This window comes from Aspergillus caelatus (genome assembly GCF_009193585.1).
Source record: "Aspergillus caelatus strain CBS 763.97 unplaced genomic scaffold BDV27scaffold_226, whole genome shotgun sequence".
NCBI classification, from domain to species: Eukaryota; Fungi; Ascomycota; class Eurotiomycetes; order Eurotiales; family Aspergillaceae; genus Aspergillus; species Aspergillus caelatus.
Window position 1 is genome coordinate 13,312 of NW_022475489.1, and position 19,139 is coordinate 32,450.

The 19,139-nt window shown below is 46.8% G+C and overlaps 7 protein-coding genes across 7 annotated transcripts; 2 read left to right on the plus strand and 5 right to left on the minus strand.

Annotated features, from left to right (window-relative positions):
* Positions 1–341: 341 nt before the first annotated feature.
* Positions 342–3,315, minus strand: BDV27DRAFT_134970 (putative sucrose transporter). Its single transcript, XM_032068414.1, has 8 exons — positions 2,685–3,315; positions 2,586–2,611; positions 2,283–2,527; positions 2,158–2,224; positions 2,038–2,109; positions 1,796–1,985; positions 1,621–1,736; positions 342–1,568 (listed from the first exon to the last, which is right to left on the minus strand). The coding sequence occupies exons 1-8, from the start codon at positions 2,780–2,782 to the stop codon at positions 685–687; spliced, it is 1,698 nt and encodes a 565-aa protein (XP_031923227.1). The 5' UTR covers positions 2,783–3,315; the 3' UTR covers positions 342–684.
* Positions 3,316–3,585: 270 nt separating this feature from the next.
* Positions 3,586–6,350, minus strand: BDV27DRAFT_134973 (glucose-6-phosphate dehydrogenase). The gene is made up of 10 exons (XM_032068415.1): positions 6,106–6,350; positions 5,722–5,794; positions 5,642–5,662; positions 5,226–5,570; positions 4,961–5,158; positions 4,814–4,898; positions 4,681–4,757; positions 4,418–4,625; positions 3,993–4,364; positions 3,586–3,932 (listed from the first exon to the last, which is right to left on the minus strand). The coding sequence occupies exons 1-10, from the start codon at positions 6,147–6,149 to the stop codon at positions 3,823–3,825; spliced, it is 1,533 nt and encodes a 510-aa protein (XP_031923228.1). The 5' UTR covers positions 6,150–6,350; the 3' UTR covers positions 3,586–3,822.
* Positions 6,351–7,592: 1,242 nt separating this feature from the next.
* On the minus strand, positions 7,593–8,384 carry BDV27DRAFT_134975 (uncharacterized protein; the record flags this gene model as incomplete). The annotated part of the gene is made up of 3 exons (XM_032068416.1): positions 8,320–8,384; positions 7,940–8,259; positions 7,593–7,875 (listed from the first exon to the last, which is right to left on the minus strand). A coding segment is annotated over exon 2 (190 nt), but the record flags the coding sequence as incomplete, so codon positions are not given.
* A 223-nt stretch (positions 8,385–8,607) lies between these two features.
* BDV27DRAFT_148938 (60S ribosomal protein eL33) lies at positions 8,608–9,400 on the plus strand (the record flags this gene model as incomplete). Its single annotated transcript, XM_032070985.1, has 4 exons — positions 8,608–8,636; positions 8,951–9,004; positions 9,069–9,211; positions 9,303–9,400. The coding sequence occupies 4 exons, from the start codon at positions 8,608–8,610 to the stop codon at positions 9,398–9,400; spliced, it is 324 nt and encodes a 107-aa protein (XP_031923230.1).
* Positions 9,401–13,256: 3,856 nt separating this feature from the next.
* BDV27DRAFT_134981 (uncharacterized protein) lies at positions 13,257–15,828 on the plus strand. The gene is made up of 5 exons (XM_032068417.1): positions 13,257–14,106; positions 14,277–14,354; positions 14,434–14,556; positions 14,610–14,663; positions 14,725–15,828. Exons 1-5 carry the CDS (start codon positions 13,920–13,922, stop codon positions 15,357–15,359), a joined length of 1,077 nt encoding a protein of 358 aa, XP_031923231.1. The 5' UTR covers positions 13,257–13,919; the 3' UTR covers positions 15,360–15,828.
* Positions 15,829–17,020, minus strand: BDV27DRAFT_134983 (DUF3602 domain-containing protein). The gene is made up of 5 exons (XM_032068418.1): positions 16,725–17,020; positions 16,614–16,644; positions 16,487–16,556; positions 16,289–16,411; positions 15,829–16,224 (listed from the first exon to the last, which is right to left on the minus strand). Exons 1-5 carry the CDS (start codon positions 16,762–16,764, stop codon positions 16,093–16,095), a joined length of 396 nt encoding a protein of 131 aa, XP_031923232.1. The 5' UTR covers positions 16,765–17,020; the 3' UTR covers positions 15,829–16,092.
* BDV27DRAFT_134992 (putative mitochondrial phosphate carrier protein) lies at positions 17,004–19,122 on the minus strand. Its single transcript, XM_032068419.1, has 6 exons — positions 18,545–19,122; positions 18,310–18,474; positions 17,998–18,251; positions 17,597–17,942; positions 17,524–17,543; positions 17,004–17,464 (listed from the first exon to the last, which is right to left on the minus strand). The coding sequence occupies exons 1-6, from the start codon at positions 18,830–18,832 to the stop codon at positions 17,392–17,394; spliced, it is 1,146 nt and encodes a 381-aa protein (XP_031923233.1). The 5' UTR covers positions 18,833–19,122; the 3' UTR covers positions 17,004–17,391.
* Between the last annotated feature and the right edge of the window lie 17 nt (positions 19,123–19,139).

The window sequence follows — 19,139 nt, forward strand, 5'->3', positions numbered from 1 at the left end:
CTTTTGTTTATTTATTTACTTTTTCACACTATGAATTACCAATATACCTTAGCCGACTCTCGCTGTATATCAAGCTCCATTTTAGCACATCTCGGTGTAATTTACTTCGTAGCCCTTCACAACCTTTATGACTTCTTTTTCCTTTGCCTGGCACTAAGATGGGAAATTGATCAAACGGTGCTAATAGTAGTTACTAGATGATGCCAGCATGTCCCTCAGCTTACCGATTAATAGAGAAATTTGAGATTGTATGTCTTAGGCTGGCTGTTTCCTTTTCGTGGTTTGTGTTTGTCTTGAGTGCAGACAAAATTAAGTCGAGAAAATATACCATCGGAGTTACACACCTTAGTACTCATTATATTCATGAAGTAAATACCCCTATGTCTGTGCAAAATGTCGTATAGTACATTATAATTATCATTATCTCAATAATATATACCATCATATGTCAATATGTATGTGGCGAACAAATCCCCCAGATATGCGAAGGCCAATCAATCATCAGCGCAGGCTCAGTTGGCCTGTGGCTGAAAGATGTCACTTCAGACATATCCCATATACTCACAAATAATACATCGCTGAATGAACATGGGTATCGGATAGTATGATATCAGAGAGTCTAAGTGGACTCCCTTTTTATCGTGGTAGAATAGATATACTGTAGAAGAGAGAAAGTCACGATCACTATCGAATGTGACGTAATCGTCGGGTCGCTTCAATGGCCACAAGCGTACTTAGTGCGCCAATAAACAGACAGATCGAGATGGCATTGGGCGAACCCTTATCGAGGTTTATCCATTGCGTCTCTGTGGCATCTCGCTTTGTGCTACCTGGCTCAATAACGCTGAAGACTATCCAGCTAATAAATGTGCCGACAAATTGTGGCAGTGTCGTATACACATTCAGCACGCCTAGGTAAATGCCAGCCAATTCACCTGTTGATGGTAAATCGGAGGTGCCACCCTCTGTGTCACTATCGCTGTCCGTGTCGTTGTGGTTGAGACGCAACACGTCCATCTCCGTATCTCCGTTTCTATCACCGTAGGCCCCAGAACGGATACTGGAAGATGTAATCATAGTGACACCGGACAGACGCGATGCTTGAGTTGGGCCTAGTGCTAGCTTATTTATCTCCACGCCCATGAAGGCGAAAGGCGCCCAGCTGCTGACAGCCCATGGAATTCCACATAAGGCCACTAGGAAAGTTGCAAAGGCCCGGGATCGGGCCAAAGGTGCGAAGATCATAGTGGCTGCAAACATCACATGTGAAATCAACCAGGTCGTCTGCAAGTCCGGGCGTATCAAAGTGACCTTCTTAAGCAAGGCGGCAACCCCTGGAGGAGGCCGTGGGGTGAATCTAGGCCTCACATTATCTGGACCCTGTACGCAGAATGGCAACAGAACAGAGCTGAAGAATGTTATGGACGAAAAGACGACCAGTGACAAACTGCCAACTCGACCAACCTCTCCAAGCATGTCGGTCGGATGCGTCGCATCCTTTGGAACCTCATAACGGAAATATGTCTCACCAACCCAGGTGGTACTATAGAAAAGAAACGGAAACCAGCCTAGTATAATTAGCGAGGGCTGTACCAAAGATTTAATAATGGATGTCTTTACCAATCCATGCCCAAAATTGAGCCCAGCAGATGGCTTGGATGCGAGGAGGCAAGTCCATTGTAGTTTGGAATAGTTGAGACATGACCTGGAAAGCCCCGGCCTTCCCTTCGGAGTCTCTGTCGCCGTCACAAGTTAACGAACCGCATATGGGGCATATCCTCGGTCATCTACTCACCTAGCAGTAATCAACACTCTCTCCTTCACCGCATAACAAGTAACCAGAACAGCGATGAGTAAGGATAGCGCAGCGATAACTGTCATTTGCTTAAATTGAGTATCGCCAATGGTGGTGCCAAAAATGCTAACTGTATCGATTGATCCGATGACATAACTAATGAGCTGGCCAATGGCTGACATTCTAGTGGCTTTGGGATGTTAGGTCTGTAATTCGCATTCGGCAATGGATATAAAACATACCCCATGCTGACCCAGCCTGCTGTGATGGAATAGGCAACGTATCAACTATCAAGCTCCGGCAACACGCTTGTACTGGACGATGTTAGATTGAACTTGAGAATTCTTTCAAACCTCACCCACCGATATTGATGGCAAAATCCACGGCATATATGCTAAGGACCGCTAGCGCAATGGTAACTCTGTTGGCCTAGAAGATAATCCACATGTCAGCTCTTGCCTAAATCTCGACATGCTTCTCGGTTTACCTTCTCTGCATCCTTGACAAAAAGGCCGACAATCTCTGCAGTCCATCCTAATACTAGCAAACACATCGCGACAATCAATGAGCCTATAATCATGAATGGCCTTCGCCTTCCCCATTTCGATCGTGACCGATCTGCAATAACGCCAATGAGAGGCTGGATAATTAACCCGGACAAAGGACCAGCGATCCAGACAAGCGATGTTCGGGATTTAGTGAGACCGAGCTGGAGAAGATACGGCGTGCAGTCTATGTCGAGTTGGTCTGATTAGAGGACGGTTGGGCGGCGGAGAAGGAAAGGTCTTACAAGTCATTTCAATGCCCCAAGTAAATCTACGCCGTGGATATATTAGCGGACCATGCTCGTCACAGATAGTGTAGATACCGACAACGGTGGTTAACGTACTGTAATCCTAACAGACTAAACGTCAAGAGTGCCATCCGCATTGCCTCTGTTCGTCCCTTAATGGAGGGCGAACCCACCCATCTTGCAGCTTGTGGCATCCTTAATTATATCGTTGGATGCTTGCATGCAATTGACGCTGTTCGAACGCCTCAGTTTTCCATGAAATGGACTAGGTCAAACTGGTCTCGTGCCTGCGATCAGGCAACCGCACGTTCGACAGCAGTCGACAATTTCTCGATTCTATCGGGAGAAATAAAAGTCTGGATGGCAATTGCAAGGCACACGGGCTTCGATGAGCTTAAACTCGACGGTAATCAACAGCCGGCGGTAGACGTTGGAGGGGGGGGTTGCGCTCGTCGTAGTCTGTGTCTGTGATAAAAATAGCATGGGATGATGCAGCGCAGATCCAATGGCCGGGAACAATCTCGTGGAAACCTCGAAGACCGATGGATGGAGGCGCGTAAGTGGTGCTCTATACCATGAAGTAATCCGATGTGAGGGTCAATGGCATATAAAGGCAAAGAACGCCTGGAGAAAATTGAAGCACCAAGGGGAAGAGGGAACGAAAGAAAGAAAAGGAAGAGGAAAGTCACGGGCGGGACCAGACCAACAGACGCATGCGGGCCCCCGGGAACGTCAGGGCAGAATTCAATCAATCTTATCGGCAGCAGTCTATGAAATTTAATCTTACCAGACCCACAAGGGACCTGGAAGGGTGGTTTATAAATAGCTGATCACGAACTCTCTAATGAACATCGACATTCTACGAGACGACTAACTCGTACGTAATACTAATTTAACTCATCTACAGGGATCCAGGGGTATTATTGTTATATCTCCTTGTTCCCTCCGCCAAGTCTTAAAATTGGCTTGGCCTCCTTTCCTAGAGAACCGCGCGAGCTCTGCGCATCTTTCGTGATATTCGTAATATTCACTTGATTCGTTTCTAGAGTTGGGTGGTAAAAATGGATTTACTCCGTCATTGCCGGCCCACCGATTGTTTAAAAAAACCGCCTACTCAAACCGAAATTCCCAAACATACCATAACAATAAAAACAAAGTCTGTCATGCTGCATTAATATCTTTGCCCCCTTTTTGTCCTTTTTACACTTTCGTTAGCCTCATAAGCCTTCCCCGTCTACAGACGGTTGGGGGTGGAAGTCAAGGGCCATTGATAACCAGCAGCATCGCTGAACTTGTAACCGAACGAGGCAGTGAAGTCGTCGAGAACGGCAGGTCCACGAGAGCCTAGTCCACGGTTAGTCACAGAAACTCGCATACCATATGCAACACAGATCTAGAACATACCGTAGGGGTATTCCATAGGGATGATCTCCTTGTTATCATCAAGGTAGTGCAGGAGAGGTGTGAAAATCCTCCAGCTGGCGTCAAGCTCGTCATCACGAACGAAGTTTGAGTGATCGCCCTTCAGGGCGTCCAGGATCAAAGACTCATAAGCTTCGGGAATCTTAAGGTCGGAGAAGCGACGGCGGTAGGTGAGGTCAAGCTCGGTCACGACAGTCTGCATGGATAGGCCAGGAAGCTTCGAGTTCATCTTAATGTACACGGACTCGTTGGGCTGAACACGGATGACGAGCTCGTTGCGAGGAATGTCCTTGAAGATGCCCGAAGTCACATCGCGGAACTGGATACGGATCTCGGTCTTCTGCTCGTTCAGGGCTGGGGACAGTAAGCATGCGAGCAACGCAGGAGATGCAGGGGATAGAATGTACCTTTGCCGGCCTTCATGATGAAAGGAACACCGTCCCATCGCTCGTTCTTGATGTATGCGACCAATGCGCAGAAAGTGGGGCAGCGAGAATCCTGAGGGACAGTCTCGTCCTCCTTGTATGCGGGCTTGCTTCCATCCAAAGACTTTCCATACTGACCGATGATGACGTTCTTGGGCTCGATCGCGTCCATTGCGCGCAGGACACGCACCTAATAATGCATCAATATCAGAAAGTGGGGTGGTTGGGTTGAAAGAAATCGTTACCTTCTCGTCACGAATATCCTCGGCGGAAAATGAGATGGGGCGCTCCATAGCGAGCAAAGTCAACACCTGCAACAAGTCTGCAGCAAAGAAGTCAGCTTTCTTGCTAGCACGTGGAAACAAACGTGTTACATACGGTTCTGCATAACGTCACGAATGATACCGAACTCGTCAAAGTAGCCTCCACGGCCCTCAGTGCCGAAGGGCTCCTTAAATGTAATCTGGAGCAAGAAAGCCATTTAGTGAAAAATCAGACCAAACTGAGCAACTATTCGATCCATACCTGCACATTATCGATGTGATGACGGTTCCAGGTGGCGTTGAAGAATTCGTTGCCGAAGCGCATGATAAGGATGTTCTTGACCATCTCCTTTCCCAGGTAGTGGTCAATACGGAAGATCTCCTCTTCCTTCCAGTTGGGGTCGAGCGCCTTCTGGAGATCACGAGAACTCTGAAGGTCCTTGCCGAATGGCTTCTCGACCTATAACAAATGAAACACACATGAGCAACCGTTTTTGCTGAAGACGACGGTATCAGGAGCGACTCACGATGATACGAGCGATGCCGTTCTTAGGGTAACAGTTTCTCTTTAATTGATCCGATACGGTAGTAAAGACGCTGGGGGGAAGAGCCATGTAGAAGACACGGTTCTGCTCCTTCTGACCCTTCTCGACATCCTCGAGGTGCCTTGTGAGGTCCTGGAAAGACTCATCCTTGTCGTACTGACCCGAGACGTAGGAGCAAAGTTGGCAGAAGCTATCCAGCTGCTCTTCAATTTCCTTAGTGGGGGTCTTGATATACGACCGCACACGTCTCAGATATTCTTCTTGGTCCATTTTTGTCCGGGCATAGCCGACAATCTTAATTCCTTTGGGAAGGAACTTGTTACGGTACTAGATGCAGGGTCAGCCAGGGAAACCAGGTTACTTAACCCTCATTGGAGGTCGAGTCCGCAGGTACATACAAGGCCGAAAAGTGCCGGGAACTATGAGGGACGTTAGCTTCCGATCAATTTCTTGCACCAAGCTTCGCAGGATCACCCACCGTCTTCTTCTTCGCAAGATCTCCCGACGCACCAAGTACTACAATGGCAGTGTCATCTTTAAGCTCGATGGTGCTAAACGAAATATCCATGTTAGCAGTGAATTAGAGGCACTTGCAGAGCAGGGATGGTGAATGATGTATGTCGATCGATGGGGGTATGTGTGTGCTAGAAGGATAATTTGAAAAAGATAAAATAGAGTCAAAAAAGGTGTAGCCTAGAGGTCGGATTTCAAAAAATACATATAATTGATGGGAATCAATTCTAGATTGGAATGCTTCGAGCGCGCGTTGTCATGGCGGGTTTGAAAGGTTGACGAAGTGGGCGGAACAGTTGAGAGGGAGGGGTGTGATGTCAGAGGAAGACAGGATGTGGTCAACACTCACCCGGCGTTCTGGCGCTCCTCAGAACGTGCTATTGTGCTGGCCATGATGTTATGATAGGAGATCGGGTCGCAATGGGGTGAAAGGAATGTAGGAAAAGAGAAAGAGGTCTAAATTCGAGAGGAGAGGGGGAAAAAAAATAAAGGGGAGTCAGAAATAGAGAAGAGGTTTGTTGGAAAAATCCCCAACAGTTCCGGCGGAGCAGTGTACTTTTTTAACGCCGTGAGAGGGCTCTGCTTAGAGCTGCTGCTGCATTACGATGGTGGGGCACGAGGCCTTCTTTTCCACCTCCGTCCATATAATTTGCCGCGGGGCTCTCACTCTTTCATGTATTACCTCTGGTATTATGGTATTATTATTTAATTCTATTATCATGATCTTTCTCCTTTTTTTTTTTTTTTGCCTTTTTTATTTTTAATTTCTTTGTTATTCCACCCCTTTGTATCATTGTATGTACCCTCTACATAAGATTTTACCTTTGAATTCAAATCCTGTACTCGGTATTATAAATTTAACATGCTTCTAGAGTTTCTAGAAGATGATGTTCTTCCTGGCTTATCATATTATAATGAATTCCCTGGCGAATCCTCAGGTCCCATCGGTCGTGGCAATCTCTCTCTCCTCTTATATCATAGTTTCCATTTTCATACGTGACAGTTGAACTAGCCACCAGACCCTACTGCACTACCTATAGTAGTAACTACAACCACCGTACCTGTAGAGCATGTCTGTAACTTTGTATTACCGTCAAAATATCAGATCATAGTAATCCCTGAAATTATCCGAAGATGGACTGGGCTAAGTCTACCGGAAAATTCAGATCCACTGAGTACCACTCTTTCCATATCCAAGGCAACTGTTGGATGTTGCTGACCCCGCGCGATCTATCAGCTGGCTGGTAATCTTATGTTTCACAACCGCTTATTCTCAAGTAACATGCATATCACCTGAATGGGGATAACTGCGTTATGGATGTGAAAGAAGAGTACGGCATCTCAAGCAAATTTTCCTTTGCTAGATCTAGGAGGATTGCAATCTGAATTACTAACTCTCTACGGAGAGCGCATATCAGAATTAGGGTTACAACGACAACATGAGTGAATAGTATTCTAAGCCCTTAGTTACCATCACTTTGTTGTTCCATCTTCAATTCACCTTAACAATTGAATCTGCCCCTCGTATAGTTTAATTTAATATATAGACTAGAAAGTATCCCTCCGATTACAGTACACAAAGAGCGATTTCGGACTCCACTGTATTACAGGGTATGTACATACTGGTCGGCCTATTGCATCGATCGCGCCAGAAGCTGTGAAGGCTAGGGTAGCCGGAACTGCGTGCTCCTAGAAACCACTCCCGGTGACCGTACTCGTGGAGATAGATCGGCGGATTTGTCATCCAAGGTTGATAACTGCCAGTCAATTATTACGGATTCTATTTTCCCGTAAGTTTAAAGAAAGTCTGGATGACAATGTAATCAGACCGACTCGGCTGCTTTAACGCCGAACCTAGCCTCACGATTGTACCGAGTCGGTTTTTGAATTTGATAGCGACTCGGGTTGTTGTCTCTAGATAGTAGATGTACTGTAGAAGTGAGCTCCTAATTACTTCTCTCTTTTCTTTTCATTTCCCTCAGTTCTTTCCAAACTTCTACGGTCCTACCAGGATACAAGCGTGTATCGTCAGAGTAAAACATCATATAAAGGTCGCTGCCGATTGCCTGTGGGGCGGAACTCGCTGTATTTCCAAATATGTGCTCCCGGTATGATCACTCTGTAAGGGCGCCGTCTTTAGTTATAAACTCCGTAGCGGAGTACATCCCATATGGAGTACATACTACATCACTGGATCATGGATGAGCACCACTGCAATGGTGAACCAAACCCCAATGCCCCTATACGTACCCAGCACACGGCTCTTACTTTTAATGTATGCACTGAGGTCTTCTATTCGATGAAGTGAAAGCGGAAGCCCAAGAGGTAACAGCAGCACCTGATCCCTCTGCAGGGGCGACGGGGCCTTTGTCGTCATTGAATAATCAGTCTACTGTGACTCTTGAACACGGTTTGTCAGCGGGGTGCATCCTGGACAAAGGCTCCATGCCGTTAGAATAGCCGCCCGAACCGGCCTCGGACCACAGTAGCCCGACGGCAAAAAAGGTAACGATGCGGTGGAGACTTGCAGCAGGAATTTAGAGTCAATGCTTATCTCGGGGACAGGAAGATCATTTTCTCCGTGGAAGCCAAACTAGGCTTAGCGGCCTGTGCCCATGCTCCATCACGGGATTTGGCTAGCCCTGGCTGGGGTCGACCACAGGTGACCAGTCAGCTCGCTAAGCGTCCCGGAACGGGTTAGGGCGAGTCGCACCGAACACACCCTCGCAAATTGTGAACGCCGTCTCATACCTACGAAGCGACGACAACCACGACAACCCGAACGACATTTTTGCGGGTCATTTCCTCGACTTGTTTGCGTTGCCCGCTGTTGCTCAGAACCGCCGTCAGAATGCCTTCGGAACACGGTCACAGACGTGAGTACACCTCTGGAATTGTTGAATGTTATGGTTTCGATTATGGTTATGGTTATGGTTATGGGGTGTGCGACAACGGGTTCACTTGAAGTCGGATATAAACTTGGAGGATGCTCCGTGAAGCTCGGTTGGAGACGATATGCTAACATGAATGTTCCTGAATTATAGTCTACGTCAAGTAAGTTACCACAACTACTTCGTGCTGCGCGTATCCGGAAATGATATATGTCTATCAAAAATCGACTGCGAGGACGATAATATATGGATGGGACCGCGACAGATGATCAGAACAGAGGATTAATACGAATTGTTCTTTAGGGGACGTCACCTGAGCTACCAGCGCTCCAAGCGCCAGGTCAACCCCAACACCAGGTACCGATCCGCATCTGATATCGAAAGGAGGTTTGGGACATGGAATCTGACATCGGTGATATAGTCTGATCAAGATCGACGGTGTTGACAACACCGAGGCTGCCAACTTCTACCTCGGCAAGAAGGTCGCTTTCGTCTACCGGGCCAAGCGCGAGGTTCGGGGTTCCAACATCCGGGTGATCTGGGGCAAGGTTACTCGTCCTCACGGTATGTGAAACAGGGCTATATGGCGCAAGGAACTCAGGCAATGGTAGTGAAAATTGCAGTGAAGTGCAGGACTGACAATAGAATACGATAGGCAACTCCGGCGTTGTCCGTGCTCAGTTCCGCCACAACCTCCCCCCTAAGTCCTTCGGCGCTACTGTCCGCGTCATGCTCTACCCCTCCAACATCTAAATGACTCGCTTTTATTATGTGTTAGTTGGCACTCCGGAATCTTCGCGCAGACAGTCGGGCAAGGAGTCGACGGTATGAGCCAATGTTGAGATGGAGTTGGCGGGTTGATAATGTTCGTGGGAGAGGCAGGGCCGACCAGCCCTACGAATTAAAATAAAAAGAACTTTTTATGTCTTCTTTACAGCATGGATATTTGTCAGTTACTAGGCATTAGAAACGCTTGACCCGTTTGCAATACCGGCGAGCATCATGTGTCTTCTCTGACACCATGGCTTCTCCACCACTCGGCGCACATCACACCAATCAATATACCATTTCAGCATGATGATTCAATTTCACATTCGGACGTTAGGCGGGTCCTATTCGAATAGAAGTCTAGGTTGGACAAGGAGGACGAGATAGGCAAGCAGCAGCCACTTGGAGCGATAAACCTTTCCCGATGCTCGCAATGTTGAAAATGAAGCCCAGTCTAGACGAGCCCACATGCGACATTGGCTCAAATTCATATGACGTTGATCGCTGTGATCTTATCTTGCAAATCCTGGGGTTTGTTGTTGTATCCGTACACTATGATGATTTGTAGATCGAGCCTTAGTTTTCAAGAGTCATACGTCAATTGCGGACATCGTAACTTACGTCATTTCTACCATGTCCTGCGTATACAATTAACATGTGAGTTTTGGGCAGTTGCCGAACTGACCTGTTAGGACACATCTTGTTGGTATAACCTCTTGGGGCAAGATAAATTATCGTGAATTCCACAATAATATATTAGGTCAGATGCATACTCGCAGTTCTCAGCTCATAGACAACAAGAACAGCACTACAACAGGGTCCCTGGGCATAGATTAATAAATACACTAACAGCCAGCAGACTTGTATAAAGCGTGCTTCTCCTTCAAGTCCAGTTACACCTGATATACTTCTGAAAGGGAACTGACACTTTAACATCTACCTTTTCTTCATTTGTTTACTACATGACCCATGGCCCTGGACAAAACTTTCTTTGGAAAACACCATTCGACCAAAGACATCATCTGGGGATTGGTCTAGCCTTATACCTACTATGGGGCCATGGTGCTGTGACACAATTATAGAAGCCATCATGTCACTCCGTTACATCAGTTTCCCTTTGAAAAAAAAAAAAATATGATGTGCCTAGATCTTCCGTCACGCGTGACTCTGTAGGTATAGTGTGCTACATGAAGACCAATAGACTGGAACAGTCATTGCTGGGCACACACTATGGACTTGTCTGGAACCGAGGCCCTTCAATTCTCGCTTAAAGAATGCTGACAGTGTTGTACAGTGTTGAGTCTGGGCCTGTAACTGCAGGGGTCATCGTATATGTACGAACCGAGGACATGGGGGTAGTATGCCATATGCCATAGAATATACTAGTTTAAGGCTTGTTTGAAAGCTGCGGATCACAGTGCCTGTAAGTCTGAGCATATTGATCATTACATCCCTTGTCAGGGTCATATTGTAGAGGACGTTGAATATTGCAAAATCGTCGACTCCCCTGCTATTCTAGTTTTGGGGGGTGTTAGGCTGGGATGTAAAGAGTTTTATCAGCACTTGTGGCAGCAGGTAATCGATTCCAGACTGATTGTGGTACAGGAAAGGCATAGAGGAACTCAGCGAGAAGTGAGGGCACTGCTGAGTAGTGTTTCGCAGTCCTGGTTATAGTATCCTAAGGTGACCGCGTGCATGTTGAAGTTGAGTGAAGCTAAGAACCGACAGATAACCTGGAACTGTTGGAGAAGCCCTACTCAATGTCCGAGTTTCATTATTTAGGATGAGATGCCTTGCCACCCAAGTGAGCACCCCTTAGGATCAAGATTTCAATTCCGGCGAGGACACAATCCGATTTATAACTTGCTGCCAAAATATATATGATGCCATCGCAAAGAAGATAGACTACGAAGAAACTCAGCATGCCTTGTAAATAACTATTTGATTTGATTATCACCGACATATTGGTATATCGCTACTATCCAATGCAATCGCCTTATTTCTAACACCGATTAAATCGATATATTTGGACTTGGTGATACTTCGATCGGTAAACAAAATCATATTCATGATGTCTTATTTCCGATAAGACCATCTTGTGACATTCCAACTAGGGAGAGATGCTAGACAACAAGCCCTAAAGCTATCCCGAGTTTTGCGGCGATGGCGCTACGCGATTCTGGAATTCTAAAAGCTAGCCTCCTTGCATGGGGGTGGTTTCTTTTCGATCCGAGTTAATCAGAATTAAAGTAGGCGCCATCCCCCACTGTGATGACCCACTGCATAATGTAATTTGAAGATCGTCATGGATCCCTTCATTGGCGCCCTCTTGGAAATGGTTTTTGACAATGATAACTATTATGTATATCCTGATATAAGCCTGAGATTGCAGGGGTCATTTTCTTCTAAATAAATAGGGGGCCTATTGGGGGAAATTGGGTGCCCAGAATGTGAAATAGAGCAAGAAAAAATTCATGGGCAATTTATATATTTACGCTGATTGCTTTATGTCCGAGCAAAAATTACTAACCAGTGCAGTCTCTGCCAGCATAAAACAAGGCGAGGTTGCTGCCTGCCTATGAATAACTTGAAGATTCGGCAGATTCCCCGACTTGTCAATTGGACGTGATATCAAGACATCAGGATTTTGTTTTCCCGTGACCAATGGGATGATGGCGGATGAGCGAAAAGGTTCAGTTAGTGTATAGCGCTAAATCATTGTGACTACGGAGTCCTGCTGTACTATAAGTATTCTGCTCAACGATTTCAATACAGGTTTTGTATGTAATCTAAATACCACCTTGCTGAGACATTGATGAGAGGCTAATTGAGAGGTGAAAAATGAATTTTACTGTGTATAAAAGAGACGGTAGATTGGATTGAGTAACGGTGATGTAGCGCTGTCACCGTAGGCAAATGAGGCAATGAAAATCTTCTGATTGATCCCACCCTGCTTTTTGATTCATTACGCAAGAAAGAAGATCAGGACGATCAGTGGGTTTGACAACACAGTCTTGCAACCTTATCGTATCACCTCAGCTCCCAGGGTAGTTCCTGACACATCTGGAGCCGAGAGAAAACCATTGTTGGAGGTGGCTGGTCGACATTTTCCTACTGATTGGTGCCTCTGGTGTCCAGTGAGGAGAACTTGCGTAACGCACACAGGTTGACTCTTGTTTGCTATTGGACTTGCTTTTCTTTTCAACTTTTTCCTTTTTTTATTTTTATTTTTTTTTAACACAGTAATGCAGAATTTTATTCTTAGAATAAATTGATTAGTAGTCTTTCGTTTTCTTTTCAATTCTTTTTCTCTAGGCTACTGTAAAGGGAAATTTCTTACCCGCGGTCCAATCGGTTGGTGCCTCTGTCACGAGGTACCAAGCAAATTAAAATCAAAGAAATACTGGTTTCTCGACCCTGAAAGTCTAATGATTCATCCCGGAACATGAATTCTTGGATGATGCTCTTCAGCGTAAATGAGGATTGGAAGATGCTTCGACAGAATAAAAACACCAGGAAGCATGGTCAACCTGGTCATGATCATCAACTTAACTACACATAAGCTGTATAGATCTACTTGATATACAATCTAAGAATAGACCCGATGGAACAACTTCTGGCCAGTCCGCTTAGACTTGACTAACGCCATCGTCCGACCCAAAAACAAACTACGGCGGAACCTGGAAACGAATACGCTGATAGGAGACGTTCCAACCCGTTGTCCATACAGAAGACTGCTTTTCCCCTCTTATTGCGTGGCGCCTGTCGTCAACCCCAAATCTGGGTTAAGTCAAAAAGGCCTCGACAGTCCTCGTGGTGAACCTTAGTTGAATGTGAACCTCAAACCTCAGTCTCTCTCTCTCTCTCTCTCTCTCTTTTTTTTTTCTATCTCTTCCTGCCGACTTTCGTTTGCCGACCATATACACGGCCGCTGTCTTCCCCATACACATATTTGTCACCATTGCTACCATTGTCGATCGCTCATCGTCCGTTTCCCCTCCAAACCATCCCATCGGTTGCCTGTTCCTTGGTCTGATCATCTTGCAGGATTCATTGCCGATCGTCTGATAGATTTTTATCTGACAACCTGCACCAGTCGCAGCACGCCCTCTGTTGCGACGACGACAACAACAATAACTGAGCATTGCTTTTATTTTTCTTGGAACGGTAGACGGGAACAAACAAATTGGTGCATTCGATTTTCTGGACTCGAGGGGTATAAATATTCCATTCCAGAAAGGCCAAACTAGACGTCAGGTTAGGGAGCGGATCCAAATTTACCCCCACGCGCCTGCACACACTCGTCTCGTTGGCTGCCCTTGTCAAGGGTTCGTGGAAATCACTGAGACAGTCGCTGTCTGCTACATTTGAATCAGACATTCCTTGGCGGTTTCCACTCCACTTGCTGTTGCGCTCCACAACGGCCGCTATAGTGCAGATAGATCGCTACGAAACAAGTTCTAGGGTAGTTATCAGGCGCTAAGGACGACGGGGAGTATTAAAAATGGCGTCCCCCCAACAGCCCGCGCCTCCGAGACACAGTCGAGGTTTCAGTTTTGGTGGCAGGTCAGACAAGTCCAGCAATTCTGGCAGCAATAAAATCCGTCTCACTGAATCTGCTGAGGAGAAACATAAACGTTCTTTACATACCAAAGCCGACCCCATGGTTGCTATGAGCGAGGCGCAACCAAGTATGTTACCAAATTTAACTCCCATGTTTCGATTTTGTGTCTTATCGGCTGGGGTTTCACATTGCAACGGTTTTCTCATTCTTGTTTCTCTCAAACCCTGCCGTCTTGACATATTTTTTTTTTCTCCGATCACTTTGGCACATGTTTCCGAACTGACAGGTCATATTTAGTGTTGGTTGCTTTGGAAAAGTCCACTATCGGCTCTTTAAGGGAGATGCAGCACAAAGACCAGTACGGGAATATCATAAGTTCGTTTACAATTTTCTTAATCATTTGGAGTCTCGTTATTGAAGAGCGATGGACTAATTGTCTGTTTTCGTTGAATAGCTGATCCCGATCTCTCCAATCCCACCCGTCCTCGACTTGAGCGTCCGTTGGATACAATTCGGTCTTTTGAGGCAGCCATCTATGGATCATATAATAGCAGACCGGTATCATACGCAAGAACAGGTACGTTCGATCTCGGAAAAATATATGTTAATAGGATACTAATTGAGAGCTAGACCATGAATCCACACCTGGAGCGGAATATAGTAGACGCAGTAGCTATTTCGGCGGTGCGTCACATAAACTCATCACATCCAATTACCTTCGTTACTGACTTGAATACGATAACAGGACACAACGGTCACCACCGGGGCTATAACGACCAAAATGGCTACTACAACGGACGTGGAACATATTCCCGACCGGAGAGTTATATGGAGGGCAACTATGGCGGCGGGCCGCCCCCTGAGAATCACTACCCATACAACCAAGGCGGCGGGAGGCGACCACGTCGGCATCGCATGGAGTCCGAGTACCATGGCGCACAAAATGGATATGGCCCTAATGGCTACCACAAATCCTACGAAAACATGACGGCAGCGTCTGGGTCGGGAAGCAATACCGATCCCTGGGCCAACAATTCAACCGATCCCAGCTCTGTAAACAGCTCAATCGACCAGCTACAACTTCAGCAGCAGCAACAGGAGAGAGCAGTAGCAGAAAGGTATGGGTTCGCGGGATTCGGCCCTGAACCGAACCTCAACAATGGCGGTACATTAGCCTCTGGCGCAGCTGGAACTGGACCAATTAAGCTCGGGAATTCCGCTCCAGTCGCCGATCCCACCGCTGGAGGCCCCGTGGGTGGACCAGCCTCAGCCGCAGGTGCGCCCACCACCCGTCGCCATCTTCGCAAAACTACGAACGCCTCCGATGCAAGCGACACGAAGCGAAAAAGCTGGTTTAAGCGAAGGTTCAGCAAGGACTAGTCCAAATCAAGTCCTCCACTTTTGCCCTCTCCCCCTTTAACCGACCTAAAATATTTGTCGTTCAATGCGTGTTTTCTCACCTCACATAACGGATGTAATAACTCATTTGGCGTTTTATTCTCGAGTACAGCAATGGGATCTACGGAACGGGACAGTACAGGAACTTATGTGTATTTTTTTTTTCCCCTTCTGTTTTAAATTAGCTTCTAGCTTGTTGTTATTGCTTTTTGTTGTTGTTGTTCATATTTATTTTCAAGCACGCAGTTGATGGACTTTACGAGATCACGATACACAGGAAGCAATGGTGAATTTATTCATTTTTGTTCTTATGAAATGGGGATCGGAGTCGTATGTCTTGAATTCAGCTTCTGGTTCCAGACGCGGATCCGTCGATCAATATGCAAATGTGAGAGATCACATCGGTAATTTACATGATTGTAAATAGGGTTTAACGCTGCAGTAATCACATCTTAATGAGGCTTCTATAGCTTCTCGCTATGTTCGACAGTGTCTAGAACTGGGACATTAAGATAGTATAGAACTCAACGTCGACAAGGAATAAACATCTCTCAGATACAAATGACCACTAAGAAAATCACAAAACATGGGAATCAAGATTAACATAAATGCGCACACAAACCACACTACTAACTTGGTAATGAAAAACCCATCCCCCTACCCACCATTAACAAAAGGAGGGAGAAGATGAAGAAGAAGGGGGAAGGGAAGAAGATCACTTTTTCCCAAACAGTTTATACTTCAACTTATCCGCCCACCCATCATGCGCTAGCGCCTTATGCTGCTTCTTCTCTTCCTCCTTTTTCTTATGCGCCTCGTCAAGATGGACATTTCCTTGTCCGCCACGCTGACATCATTAGGCCACACTCTTATCTACGCAAGGAGGGGAGGGGGTTATAGAAAAGACATACACCGGTGTGATAATCGCCGTCGGTCGAATTGCGAATCGCCAGCTCGGGAATAATTTCCGCATCGTGAGGAGTTCCTGTTGTGGGACGTACGTAGGGAGAGCCGATATTGCCTGCGCCGCCGCGCTATTGGAGTATAAGAGGTCAGTTGTCCATGATGGTTGGTTTGGCTTGGTGTCGAGTGGGAAGGTATGTACTTACGCCGGCGGAGTATGCGCCATCGCCTTGGTCTCCGTAGGCGCCTTCACGGACTATACCGCCGTCGACATATCTGTGATATGTTTGTTAGATGGGGGAAGTGTGGAAGGTGAGGAATATTGGCGCGCACTGGGTTGAGTCGGCGCCGATGTTGCCTTGGCCTGAGGGTGGGAGATGGTATGTTAGAGCGAGTTGGGTGAGAGGGGTATGGTTTGATAGTGTATTCAAAAAGAAAGCGTACCTCCGCGGCCGTGCGATACGATAGGTTCGTGTTCGCCCATGGTGTTAAGGACGGTATGGGGGTTAGTTGATGATGTGGAGTAGGTCAGTAGGCGCCGCGACTAGAGCTGGGATGGAATATTCGGTGGCTTCGAGAGAAGTCGCTTGCGCGCGAAAGTCGGGCTAGGAGTTCAGTACTTATATCTATGCGCTGGTGGGCAGTCAGCGCCTTCGAGATGTGGAAATAAACTAAAAGGTAGAGTTTAGGACCGAGAAACCACGAGAGCGTCTTATGCGGTTCCTCAGACTCAGGAGACGGACTAGGCCCTGAAAAGTCCCGAAAGATTCCTAAAGGTTTATTGAACCGGGGGTTTATCAGGGATCAGGTTCACAATCGACATATACTAACTCGGTGACGTCGGCGCGAAACCATCAATCGGGCAGATAAATGATAAGATAACGGGGCTGGGATGCAAGCCATTGGTCCAGTCCGTGACTAACGATCGTTGATAAACCCGTCCAGTGGATAAGGCTTGGTCTTGGCAGATGATATTGGAATACTAGTCAAGCATTCACATTCATGATCACTACGCAGCTATAAACCACCAGAATGACAGTCTTCCCTCACTAAATTCCTACGATAACAAGGCACCTACTGCTTGTAGTAGGCTAGACATCACCAATCGCTTCTACTTCTTCTGTTCGGCGGCAGGTCCTCCACCGGTGGTGGGAAGACCCATGAAGATCTTGAATGAATCGTAACTGGCGGGTGTCAGTAGTCAATTTCCCAAATAGTACATTGAGCGTCAAGGGATACATACATCATCCATTGCAAACCGGTCTACGGATCCCTTTGGTTAGCGGATGCCTCAACAAGGTCTGTTGTTGACTTACCAGAGTTCCGATCATGACAATTCTGACAGGAAGACCATTCCACAGGCCAGCGAAGCCGATTTCCTTGTAGATCCGGCCCATCGCAGCACCAAAGGCTTCGCCAGGCTGTCTGTTTACATTCAATTTACTCACCATCACATCGGCGGGATGGGACACAACAGCGCAAAGAATACCAGCCAAGTAGCCACCAGTGAAGGCCACCCCAGTCTGTGCGCCTTTGTTGTAATCAGACTTCTGACCCGGTAGGTAGTTGTAGATCATCTCCACTATGGTCTCGAATGAAGCAAACTTCATCATGGTGTACGGTATCTGCCGACCCCACAGCGGATATAGACCCTTGTAAAGTCTATTCGAAGTCAATGCGGTCCAGCTGCAACTGCAACGTATAACTGAGTGCTTACCCAGCCACCCCTTCCTTAGAAACAACGTTGGAAATCCCAGTGAAAGTCGATCGGATATCAGGTGGGATTGTTGTCTGCATGCGCACCTTGACGGCCTCGAAAGGACAGAGTGCTACATCAGCAATAAGCTCTGCAGATGCACTAGCTGTGAGATACAAGGACGTCTTCCAGCGATTTGCATTCTCCACTCCAACAAGGTCGCTGTAGAACTTCTTGAAAAACTCATAGCCACCGTACTTAAACGCTCCTTGGGCCTTTATTCTGTTCGTTAGCTCCGTTTACTAAATGTCAGTAATTGCATCACCAGCGTACGCTGTATCCAAAGAAGGTAGGCCCCCAGCCAGTAATTACTCCTCTGAAGCCCTCTGCGGCGCGAATCGTACGAAATGCCTCTAAGTTACTTTTGTAAAGCTGGGGGTCAACTTGGCGTCGGCATTTGATGAGATCTAGCGGTGTCACGGCAGTGTGGGTAAGACCCTACCCATAATCAGAAGGTTGAAACAGCGAATAAAGCGACCATCATCATATTATACAAGGGATAACCTACGCAAGCAAGAAGTCCGCCGACTGTGCAGGCTGCGTAATACTTGGGAGTCCACGGTTCAATTTTGCCGGTTTTGGCCTGAGCCTTTTGGCTTACAACATTGAACTCGCGTGACGCCTCCTTTGCAAAAGCATCTGCCTTGCTTTTGGTATCATCGATCACACTCCATGCTGGAAACGGCTCCCGCCCTCTTGTTCCCGGGGCTCTCGAAAGCTGCGACTGCTTTCCGGATTGGTTCAGAGGGTGCTGTGAGGAAAACGTGCTGCTAATGATATATTCAGAGGGAAACATCTTGGCGAGGAATTTTCTAGTCGAGCCGTGTCAAAATATTGGGTTTATTGTAGGTTGGGAGGTCCCCACAGGACCAAACCGCACGTACTGGTGGTTGTATATATCTATAAAGAAGATCGTCCCCACTTGTAGGGCAACTGGTATCTCAATGAGTACAAAATAGTTTGGACACGAACTACTCAAACTAGCAACCTTTTCTTCTTTCAGATATATTGAAGGGGCAGTATGACAGTCTAAATAGTAGATTGAAAAGTGACTCAGGCCAAATAATCGAAAGGGGGAGAGAATCTGACACTGCGGCAGTGGC